General features: G+C 45.1%; 1 protein-coding gene across 3 annotated transcripts in view; it reads left to right on the plus strand.

Annotated features, from left to right (window-relative positions):
• LOC121581209 (serine/threonine-protein kinase STK11) overlaps window positions 1–7,927 on the plus strand; it is a 61,312-nt gene extending 53,385 nt beyond the window's left edge. The window contains exons 10-12 of one of the 3 annotated variants that reach the window (XR_006003173.2): window positions 540–755; window positions 1,549–1,590; window positions 7,288–7,927. Coding sequence is in view for 2 of the 3 variants with exons in the window: in XM_041896663.2 (XP_041752597.1) it covers window positions 540–733 (194 nt within the window). In the remaining variant the exon portion in view is untranslated. Of the gene's footprint in view, window positions 1–539; window positions 765–1,548; window positions 1,591–7,287 lie in introns of all 3 variants that reach the window. The other 2 variants (XM_041896663.2, XM_041896662.2) reach the window with 2 other exon arrangements.
• Window positions 7,928–11,560: the final 3,633 nt, after the last annotated feature.

Genomic DNA, 11,560 nt, shown 5'->3' on the forward strand with positions numbered 1-11,560 from the left:
TTTTATACTGATAACAAGTTTAAACATGTGCCATTAATACAGGTAACGAGTGGAGGACAGAGGAGCCTCTTAAAGAAGAAGTTACAGGTCCGTGAGAGCCAGAAATCTTGCTTGTTTGTAGGTGACCAAATACTTATTTTCCACCATAATTTGCAAATAAATTCATAAAAAATCCTACAATGTGATTTTCTGGAGAAAAAAACCCTCAATTTGTCTGTCATAGTTGACGTGTACCTATGATGAAAATTACAGGCCTCATCTTTTTAAGTGGGAGAACTTGCACAATTGGTGGCTGACTAAATACTTTTTTTCCCCACTAAGTTTACATTGATTTGAGTAATATGAGTTGCCGATCGTATTTTTACGAAAAGTGTAGTAAGTGTGAAGAAGTGCTCTTAGTCTATATATGTCTCTCTGTGTGTGTGTTTGTGTCTGTCTCTATGTGTGTGTTTCTGTGTCTGCAACTATGTGAATGTGTTTGTGACTGTAACGGTGTTCTGTGTTGACCGGTCTCTATTCCCTCTCTCTCTGTCCACCAGGGCAGGTACCAGAGGAGGACTTAGATGAGGGTGAGGTGGATCGGAGCCGGGCCCAGGCCAAGCCTGTTTGTGTGAACGGGACGGAGAGCAACGCCAAGCCAGAGTGCAGGTCCTCGTCCTCATCCAACCCCTCCCGCAAAGGAATATCCACAGCCAGCAAGATTCGCAAGCTCTCCACCTGCAAACAGCAATGACTGCACCTCAACAACCCACCTGGTGAGAAGGGTATGTTGTTGTGTTTGTGCGTACACCTGTGTGCGTGGATGTGTACTGTGTAGGTGTAATATTTTTTGTACTTTTTCAAAAAGCATTTACTCCCACCTGGCTGTGTGTGTGTGCCTCTGAGTGATGGAGTGAATTGTGAATGAGACGTTTGTGCTGGGGGGAGGGGCACTTCTTCTTCTTCTGCAGAGAAGACCGAAGGGAAGATGGAGGGAGACTAGAGGGAGGGAAATGAAGACAGATGGAGGGAGTTACAGGAGGAGAGTGGAAAACAGATTCTCAGACAGTGATGCTACTCCGCAGTCTAATGGGATGGAGTAGAGCGTGTGGTGGAAGGGAGGAGAGGAGAGAAACTGATGAGATTCAGCAGTCTTCTGTATGAGTCATCTCCATCACACCACTGCTCCCCAGGCATCCTCCCAGAGATGGAAGTTCAGAGAGGGCGTGGGCACACATACACACACCTCACAACTGCATTAGGATGGCACACAAGCCTCTCTCTCTTTTACACACACACACACACACACACAGCCTTTGCACTAGCAGTCATAAAACTCTCGCTCGCACACACACCGACTGCAGAGCTACTTGGTAGGATGTGCAGCAAAGTGTCTTAATTTGTTATAGAGATGACTCACATTGGTCTAGATGGAGTGGGCTGCAGGCAGGATGTTGTTTCCCTCGCTGTCCATCGCTCCCTCTCTCCCTGTCAGCTGTATTTTCTCTCTGATCCCGCCTGCCCGGCTCTCTCCTAAATAACCACCTATTCATTAATTCTCCCATGTAGGGTCTGCCATCATTCAGCTGCTTTATCTGTGTGTTGCTGGAGGTAGAGGGAAGTCTCGATCACTTTGTGTGTGTGTGTGTGTGTGACAAATAAGCCTGGGATGCTCATATAAGGAAAAGTGTGCCCTTAACCTTTTCACATGTGAGTTCCAAATATCTCTTAACGGTAGCCCCAGCGTGAGTTGTTTTATGCACGTGATGTCAGCATGCACTCACTGTTCCAAATTGTGATTGTTACGCAACAGGACAGTTAACACGCGCTGCCTGTTAATTATCTATAGGCTTTGTTTCAACTTGTCAATTTCAAATTATTTTCGAACAAGTATTATTTTCTAACAACAGTTTGAATTGAGATGTGTTCCACCTCCTCATTAATTCACATAGAAGTAGCCCATTTCAGCGTTGCGGACAATTTATGTTTGAGGCTTTACTGAGCCAGACAAACTACTCTCTTCGAGGAGAGCCCACGCACTTCAAGAATGTTTCCGCAGATCAAGTATGCAGACATTTGCGCAGTCTTGCACGAATTGGCACATTTTCTGTCTGGCGCTCGCATTGTCTTCCTTGTTGTTTTCCTTACAAATAATGACTTTGGACATGTGTGTGTTCCTATCAAAGTAAGTGCCTTATTTTCTGTATATCGTGTTGTCGTTTCTATGTAGCATGGGTTTCTTTATTTTTACTATTTTTTACATTGTAGAATAATAATGAAGACATCAAAACTATGAAATAACACATATGGAATCATGTAGTAACCAAAAGTGTTAAATAAATCAAAATATATTTGAGATTCTTCAAATAGCCACCTTTTGCCTTGATGACAGATTTGCACACTCTTGGCATTCGCTCAACCATCTTCATGAGGTAGTCACCTGGAATGCATTTCAATTAACAGGTGTGCCTTCTTAAAAGTTAATTAGTGGAAGACCCAGAGTTACCTCTGCTGCAGAGGATATGTTCATTAGAGTTACCAGCCTCAGAAATTGCAGCCCAAATAAATGCTTCACAGAGCTCAAGTAACAGACACATCTCAACATCAACTGTTCAGAGGGGACTGTGTGAATCAGGCCTTCATGGTAGAATTACTTCAAAGGAACCACTACTAAAGGACACCAATAATAAGAAGAGACCTGTTTGGGTCAAGAAACATGACCAATGGACGTTAGACCGGTGGAAATGTGTCCTTTGGTCTGGAGTCCAAATTTGAGATTTTTGGTTCAAACCGCCGTGTCTTTGTGAGACGCGGTGTGAGTGAATGGATGATCTCTGCATGTGTAGTTCCCACCGTAAAGCATGGAGGTGGTGGTGGGGGTGCTTTGCTGGTGACAGTCTGTGATTTATTTAGAATTCAAGGCACACTTAACCAGCTTGGCTACCACAGCATTCTGCAGCGATACGTCATCCCATCTGGTTTGGGCTTAGTGGGGACTATCATTTGTTTTTCAACAGGACAATGATCCAACACACCTCCAGGCTGTGTAAGGGCTATTTTACCAAGAAGGAGAGTGATGGAGTGCTGCATCAGATGACCTGGCCTCCACAATCCCCCGACCTCAACCCAATTGAGATGGTTTGGGATGAGTCGGACGGCAGAGTGAAGGAAAAGCAGCCAACAAGTCCTCAGCATATGTGGAAACTCCTTCAAGACTGTTGAAAAGCATTCCAGGTGAAGCTGGTTGAGAGAATGCCAAGAGTGTGCAAAGATGTCAAGGCAAAGGGTGGCTATTTGCAGAATCTCAAATATAAAATATATTTTGATTTGTTTAACACTTGTTTTGGTTACTACATGATTCCATATGTGTTATTTCATAGTTTTGATGTCTTCACTATTATTCTACAATGTAAAAAATAGTAAAAATAAAGAAAAACCCTTGACTGAGTAGCTGTGTCCAAACTTTTGACTGGTACTGTATGTATGTTTTCAAGTACTGGTGACAAATAATGCATTCCGATTATTGCATAGATTATAATGGACACCTATGATGTGTGTAAAATACTGATTTATAATTACATTTACGTCATTTAGCAGACACTCTTATCCAGAGCGACTTACAAATTGGTGCATTCACCTTATAGCCAGTGGGATAACCACTTTACAATGTTTTTTTTTTTTTTAATTGGGGGGGGTAGAAGGATTACTTTATCCTATCCCAGGTATTCCTTAAAGAGGTGGGGTTTCAAATGTCTCCGGAAGGTGGTGAGTGACTCCGCTGTCCTGGCGTCGTGAGGGAGCTTGTTCCACCATTGGGGTGCCAGAGCAGCGAACAGTTTTGACTGGGCTGAGCGGGAACTGTGCTTCCGCAGAGGTAGGGGAGCCAGCAGGCCAGAGGTGGATGAACGCAATGCCCTCGTTTGGGTGTAGGGACTGATCAGAGCCTGAAGGTACGGAGGTGCCGTTCCCCTCACAGCTCCGTAGGCAAGCACCATGGTCTTGTAGCAGACGCAACCTTCAACTGGAAGCCAGTGGAGTGTGCGGAGGAGCGGGGTGACGTGAGAGAACTTGGGAAGGTTGAACACCAGACGGGCTGCGGCATTCTGGATGAGTTGTAGGGGTTTAATGGCATAGGCAGGGAGCCCAGCCAACAGCGAGTTGCAGTAATCCAGACGGGAGATGACAAGTGCCTGGATTAGGACCTGTGCCGCTTCCTGTGTAAGGCAGGGTCGTACTCTCCGAATGTTGTAGAGCATGAACCTACAGGATCGGGTCACCGCCTTGATGTTAGCGGAGAACGACAGGGTGTTGTCCAGGGTCACGCCAAGGGTCTTCGCACTCTGGGAGGAGGACACAACGGAGTTGTCAACCGTGATGGCGAGATCATGGAACGGGCAGTCCTTCCCCAGAAGGAAGAGCAGCTCCGTCTTGCCAAGGTTCAGCTTGAGGTGGTGATCCGTCATCCATACTGATATGTCTGCCAGAGATGCGATTCGCCACCTGGTTATCAGAAGGGGGAAAGGAGAAGATTAGTTGTGTGTCGTCTGCGTAGCAATGATAGGAGAGGCCATGTGAGGATATGACAGAGCCAAGTGACTTGGTGTATAGTGAGAATAGGAGAGGGCCTAGAACTGAGCCCTGGGGGACACCAGTGGTGAGAGCACGTGGTGCGGAGACAGCTTCTCGCCACGCCACTTGGTAGGAGCGACCGGTCAGGTAGGACGCAATCCAAGAGTGAGCCGCGCCGGAGATGCCCAGCTCGGAGAGGGTGGAGAGGAGGATCTGATGGTTCACAGTATCAAAGGCAGCAGACAGGTCTAGAAGGACAAGAGCAGAGGAGAGAGAGTTAGCTTTAGCAGTGCGGAGAGCCTCCGTGACACAGAGAAGAGCAGTCTCAGTTGAATGACCAGTCTTGAAACCTGACTGGTTTGGATCAAGAAGGTAATTCTGAGAGAGATAGCAAGAGAGTTGGCTAAAGACGGCACGCTCAATAGTTTGAGAGAAAAGAAAGAAGGGATACTGGTCTGTAGTTGTTGACATCAGAGGGATCGAGTGTTGGTTTTTTGAGAAGGGGTGCAACTCTCGCTCTCTTGAAGACGGAAGGGACATAGCCAGCGGTCAAGGATGAGTTGATGAGCGAGGTGAGGTAAGGGAGAAGGTCACCGGAGATGGTCTGGAGAAGAGAGGAGGGGATAGGGTCAAGCGGGCAGGTTGTTGGGCGGCCGGCCGTCCAACAACTACAGACCAGTATCCCTTCTTTCTTTTCTCTCAAACTATTGAGCGTGCCGTCTTTAGCCAACTCTCTTGCTATCTCTCTCTCTCTTTATCTGGAGAGAGAGGGGAGAAAGAAGTCAAAGCATAGGGTAGGGCCGTGTGAGCAGGACCAGCAGTGTCATTTGACTTAACAAACAAGGATCGGATGTCGTCAACCTTCTTTTCAAAATGGTTGACGAAGTCATCCACAGAGAGGGAGGGGGAGGAGGATTCAGCAGGGAGGAGAAGGTGGCAAAGAGCTTCCTAGGGTTAGAGGCAGATGCTTGGAATTTAGAGTGGTAGAAAGTGGCCTTAGCAGCAGAAACAGATGAAGAAAATGTAGAGAGGAGGGAGTGAAAAGATGCCAGGTCCGCAGGGAGTCTAGTTTTCCTCCATTTCCGCTCGGCTGCCCGGAGCCCTGTTCTGTGAGCTCGCAATGAGTCATCAAGCCATGGAGCTGGAGGGGAGGACCGAGCCGGCCGGGAGGATAGGGGACATAGAGAGTCAAAGGATGCAGAAAGGGAGGAGAGGAGGGTTGAGGAGGCAGAATCAGGAGATTGGAGGGAGAAGGATTGAGCAGAGGGAAGAGATGATAGGATGGAAGGGGAGAGAGAGAGCGAAGGTTGCGACGGCGCATTACCATCTGAGTAGGGGCAGAGTGAGTAGTGTTGGAGGAGAGCGAGAGAGAAAAGGATACAAAGTAGTGGTCGGAGACATGGAGGGGAGTTTTAGTGAGATTAGTAGAAGATGAGGTCAAGCGTATTGCCTGCCTTGTGAGTAGGGGGGGACGGTGAGGTCAAAAGAGGAGAGGAGTGGAAAGAAGGAGCCAGAGAGAAATGAGTCAAAGGTAGACGTAGGGAGGTTGAAGTCCCCCAGAACTGTGAGGGGTGAGCCATCCTCAGGAAAGGAACTTATCAAGGCGTCAAGCTCATTGATGAACTCTCCAAGGGAACCTGGAGGGCGATAAATGACAAGGATGTTAAGCTTGAATGGGCTAGTGACTGTGACAGCATGGAATTCAAATGAGGAGATAGACAGATGGGTCAGGGGAAAAATAGAGAATGTCCACTTGGGAGAGATGAGGATTCCTGTGCTACCACCTTGCTGACCAGATGCTCTCGGGGTATGCGAGAACACATGGTCAGACGAGGAGAGAGCAGTAGGAGTAGCAGTGTTTTCAGTGGTAATCCATGTTTCCGTCAGCGCCAATAATGAACTAATGCTAAGCTATTTGCCAGCTATGTGTGGCGCCATTTTTGTTGAAATTATACAATGCATTCTGGGTGTCATGTAAACGTCTGTCAGACCAAAGATGTTATAATGAGGTGAAGGGTTAACTTCCGGAAGTGAATGAAGGGACGTGAATGATTGTAGACGACACACCCCCTTCAACATGCATACTGCAAACAGACCAAACTCATCTTGTCTCCTCTTATTATCTTTGGTTGACGCGAAACAACATGGCAGCGCGCACAAAACTACCCATTGTCGGATTACTTTCGATTTCTAGAAAGTGTTTTACTCAATTATTTTGATAAATGGTGAGCTCATCCGTGATGTAATGAAATATAAATGGTAATTGCTATTAGCTAATTCATATTGTGGTTTCTGACAGCCGAGAGTTATCTAAATATGACCGCTTGTGTTACGTCAATCTTTCCTCAGTTAGCGCTAGGACAAATGTAGCCTACATTTTCCGTTTTGGATGATTGTGTATGCTGTCGCTACTTCTGTGAATGTCTGAACATTGCATCCAAAAATAAACTGGTCACATTCAGCACATAACTTTGTAAGGACTGTGTTTGTGCAAAATGTTTCTGTGAAGAAACAGTGTGGCTAGCTTAAATGTTGACTGTTGCGTCAATCGAAACTGGACGTTCTAATCACACCGGTTTGAGCGTACGCTGTAGGGACCACTGTAGAATGATCACACCTGTTTGTTGGTACGTGTGAAAAGGTTAAATATACTTTTTAAGTCTGTATGTCATAGTCGTACAATAAAATGAACTAAATAAAGCTTGCCCTTCCTCTCTTTCTCTCTCTCTGTCCTCCCAGGTTGATATTTTCCCGTTCTTCTGTTTTTGGAGTGCTTGGCAATGGTGAGAGAAGCCTGCTGATGTTGTGCCCCACGTTTCATCCTGAACCATTTGGCTTCAAACTCTTCTTCAAGGATGCCATGCGCGTGACGAAGAGCAGGAGAAGGAGAGAAATAGATTGCTCAGAGACTACCCTTGAGGGTCTTGGTGTGAAGTGCTTGTGTTTCCCTTCACTCTCTCTGCGGAAGACTTCTTTTCTTTCAGTCCCAGAGGAGGCGTGGCCTGGCCTTGTGAGACCCACCTTTGTGAACTCTGCCCCAGTTTTAGTGAATAGACAACCTTTTATTTTACAGAACCTAACTGCAGTTTTTAAAGATGCAAATTGTGATGTGTAAAAAGAATGACGTTGATAAAGAATACATATATATTTAAACTATGATGATGAGTATGATACCCATGTAAAACTGCATGCTGTACGGAGCTTTGAGAAAGGGAAACTACTCGGTTAAGGACAGACAAATGGACTGAAACCTTGACATCCACAGCTGATGGTGAGTTGGGAGGGGTTTTGTTTTCCATTAGTTGTTGTTTTGATTATTTTTTTCCAATAAATATTTTGTAATTATTATTTATATAAAACACATCCCAACCAAACCCTATTTGTTGTCTGGCTCACGTTTTCTTTTCTGGTGGTGCACATGGTCATTATAGTGCAGGGTTTTAGTGTTCACACTAACATCAGTGTTGGTGTGAAATAAAACCAGAAGATTTATTCATATGTATAACTAAGTTGCCACAGAGGGGGAAGGCGGATTGAGGGCGATTCTTAACTTTAAAACGTCAAATGGGATTCTTCAGACCTCGGAAAAACAGGAGTAATATGTTGTCAGGCATCTGTGTGTTAAAATATGCTTTTTTCCACTGATCGTCTTATTGTTGTGCTGATCACATCCCTGGAAACTCCTCCCCCTATGACTCAATTCTCTCCCCCTCTCTCTTCCACCTTCTCTTTCCCCCTCCATATTTACATTTCTCTCTCCCTCGCGCTCTGGTCTGACTCACCTGCTCGCTCTGCTGTTCCGCCCTATCTTTCTTTCTCCCTCTTTTCCTCACTCTCTCCGCTTTTACATTTATCCAGAGCGACTTTCTCTCTCTCCCCTTTCCCTCTTTCTCTTCCAACTCACCTGCTATCTCGTTTGCTCTCCATCCCTCTCTCTCTTTCCCCTTCTCTCTATCCCTCTCCTTCGCACTCCCTCCCTCTCTATGCTCCAACTCATCACATATCTCCTCTGCTCTCCCTCTTTTGCGCCCCTTCTCCTCCCTCCCTGTGCTATGACTCACCAGCTCTGTGATCTATTCTCAGTGCTGGGCTGATGGGGCAGCGGATTGCGTAAGATGGAGAGACAAACATTGCCCACGTCAGCCCATCACTGAGAGAATCTCTGCAGAGCCCAGACCAGGCAAAACTCAGTGGGAAACCTCAGCAATGTACCTTTTGATTAATGAAGACTTCCTGCTTTTCTGACCTCATTCTTAGTTTATTTCTTAGCCGTTGCAATTAACCCCATCCCCATTTCCATGATTGTGCTGATGGTATCTCTGACAGTTGTGCCAAGAAGTCACTCATTAGTGCAAGTGGATGGGCAACTCCAGTCCTCGGGCCTGATTGGAGGCACACTTTTGCCCCAGCCCCAGCTAACACACCTGACTCCAGTAATCAACTAATCATGATTTTCAGTTTAAAACGCAATTAATTTATTCAGCTGTGTTTTCTAGGAATGGGGGAAAAAGTGTGATACCACTCCGGCACCCGACCAACTCAGTGGCCTTGTGGTTAGTGTCCACCCTGAGGTTGGGAGTTTGGAAAGGTGGCATCCTATGACGGTGCCACGTTGAAAGTCACTGAGCTCTTCAGTAAGGCCATTCTGCTGCCAATGTTTGTCTATGGAGATTGCATGGCTGTGTGCTCGATTTTATACACCTGTCAGCAATGGGTGTGACTGAAATAGCCAAATTCACTAATTTGAAGGGGTGTCAACATACTTTTGTATATATAGTGTAAATGCCCTTCACCTAAGAGACAGCTGGGACACTTCCTTGTTCTCTCAGGCCTCCAGGGTGAAACACTCAGAAATGAGGGAAGCTTCTGGATTCCCCCTCTTTAATCAATTTACAGACACAACATGAGATGATGGAAGGTCGAGGGCAGAATTCTATGGGTCTGGGGCATTGAAGGAGGACAAAAGAGGATGAGCACACAACATGGTGGAATGGGTTGAGGGATTAAATTGGTTTTCTAGATTTGTTTGAACTGATCAGAAAATAGGAACATTTTCAGGTTTGCAAAATTATTATTTTCTACAATGAAATCCATGTGATGCTGTTGAAGATGCAATACACAACAGAGCATAAAATGAGCACTTGAATAAGTAGTTATATAACAATGATATAAATCTGATTCAAGTCTGTCATCCAGTGTTACTCGGCTAATCTAGAACCCAGTCACTTCTATGGAACTATGATAAATATGCCATATCTTCCTTCCCATCAAAGTGCATTTGTTCTTATGTAAAACTGTACAGTAAATTGGTTTTGTAGATATGTTTGAACTGAGCATATAATAGGTACATTTTGGGGGTTTAATCATTTTTTTAAACATTGAAATCCATGTGATGCAGTTGAAGATGCAACACAACACATGCTGTAAATTACACTTTTAAGACAGGAAAAGGCATATTCAAATGTTAGGATATCTAATCTCCAAGCAAGAATATAGCTATGAATATATAACGTCACATATGGGTCGTTTCACGGAAAGAGTGCCTTTGAATTTTAATCAACCTGTAACGCTGACATTCCGTGATACGGATTGAATAGAGCCCTTAAGCCAACAATGTCTCAGTTCACCATCATTGTAAAGCCCTAGTTATTTTGACAGTCATTTCTAAAGATTATTATTTATTTCATGTTATTAGTCATTCATTTACGTCTGTCCCTCATTTTAAGTTAAACCCTGTTACATGAACTGAAGTCTAGTTTTAATATGGTGAAATATTTTTTTTCAAAAACCATTGAACATCTAATAGTCAAATCATAGAGTAAAAGCAGGTGAGCTGGTTCTACTCCTTTTTGTTCATTTTCTTTCTCTTTGTAAAACAACAACTGGTACGCTGCTTCCAGTGTGAAGGAAATCTCGAGATTTTGCTCACCTGACATAGAATACCTAACGGTAAGCCGCAGACCTTTTTATCTACCGAGAGAGTTCCCATCCCTAATTATCACTGCTGCTACATCCCTCCCCAAGCCAACACCACTTTGGCACTCTACGAACTGTATGGAGCCGTAAACACACTAGAAAACGCACATCCAGAGGCGATGTTTCTTATGGGCGGAGACTTTAATGTGGGGAGACTGAAATCCATTCTACTTAACTTCTACCAACACGTCTCCTGCGCTACAAGGGGCGCTAAAACTCTGGACCACTTATATTCTACCCACAGAAACGCATACAATGCCTCTTCCCCCTCAGGAGGCTGAAATGATTTGGCATGGGCCCACAGATCCTCAAAAAGTTCTACAGCTGCACCATTGAGAGCATCTTGACTGGCTGCATCACCGCTTGGTATGGCAACTGCACCGCCCTCGACCGCAAAGTTCTACAGAGGGTGGTGTGGATGGCCCAGTACATTACTGGGGCCGACCTCCCTGCCATCCAGGACCTCTACATCAGGTGGTGTCAGAGGAATTGCCAAAGACCAGCCACTCAAGCCAAAGACTGTTCACTCTGCTACCGTCTGGCAAACGGTACCGGAGCATCGACTCTTGGACCAACAGGTTTTACCCCCAAGCCATAAGACTGCAAAATATTTAATCAAATGCTTACCCAGACTATCTGCATTGACCCTATCTTGCACTGACTCTTTGCACACTCACAAGACTATGCCCACTCAGTCACACACACTTTAATAATAATAATAATAATAATATGCCATTATTATTATTTAGCAGACACTTTTATCCAAAGCGACTTACAGTCATGCGTGCATACATTTTTACGTATGGGTGGTCCCGGGGATTGAACCCACTACCCTGGCGTTACAAGCGCCATGCTCTACCAATTGAGCTACAGAGGACCACTACACTAACACTCTCACACAAACCCACATACACTACATATGCGCATACCGATGCCACACACACACACACTTTCATTCAGCGCATGTGACAAATACAATTTGATTGAATTTGAGTCCGGGAGCCTGTAACTTTACAAGAAGTGTGGTCAGTCATGA

The sequence above is a fragment of the Coregonus clupeaformis genome, chromosome 14 (genome assembly GCF_020615455.1).
Source record: "Coregonus clupeaformis isolate EN_2021a chromosome 14, ASM2061545v1, whole genome shotgun sequence".
NCBI classification, from domain to species: domain Eukaryota; kingdom Metazoa; phylum Chordata; class Actinopteri; order Salmoniformes; family Salmonidae; genus Coregonus; species Coregonus clupeaformis.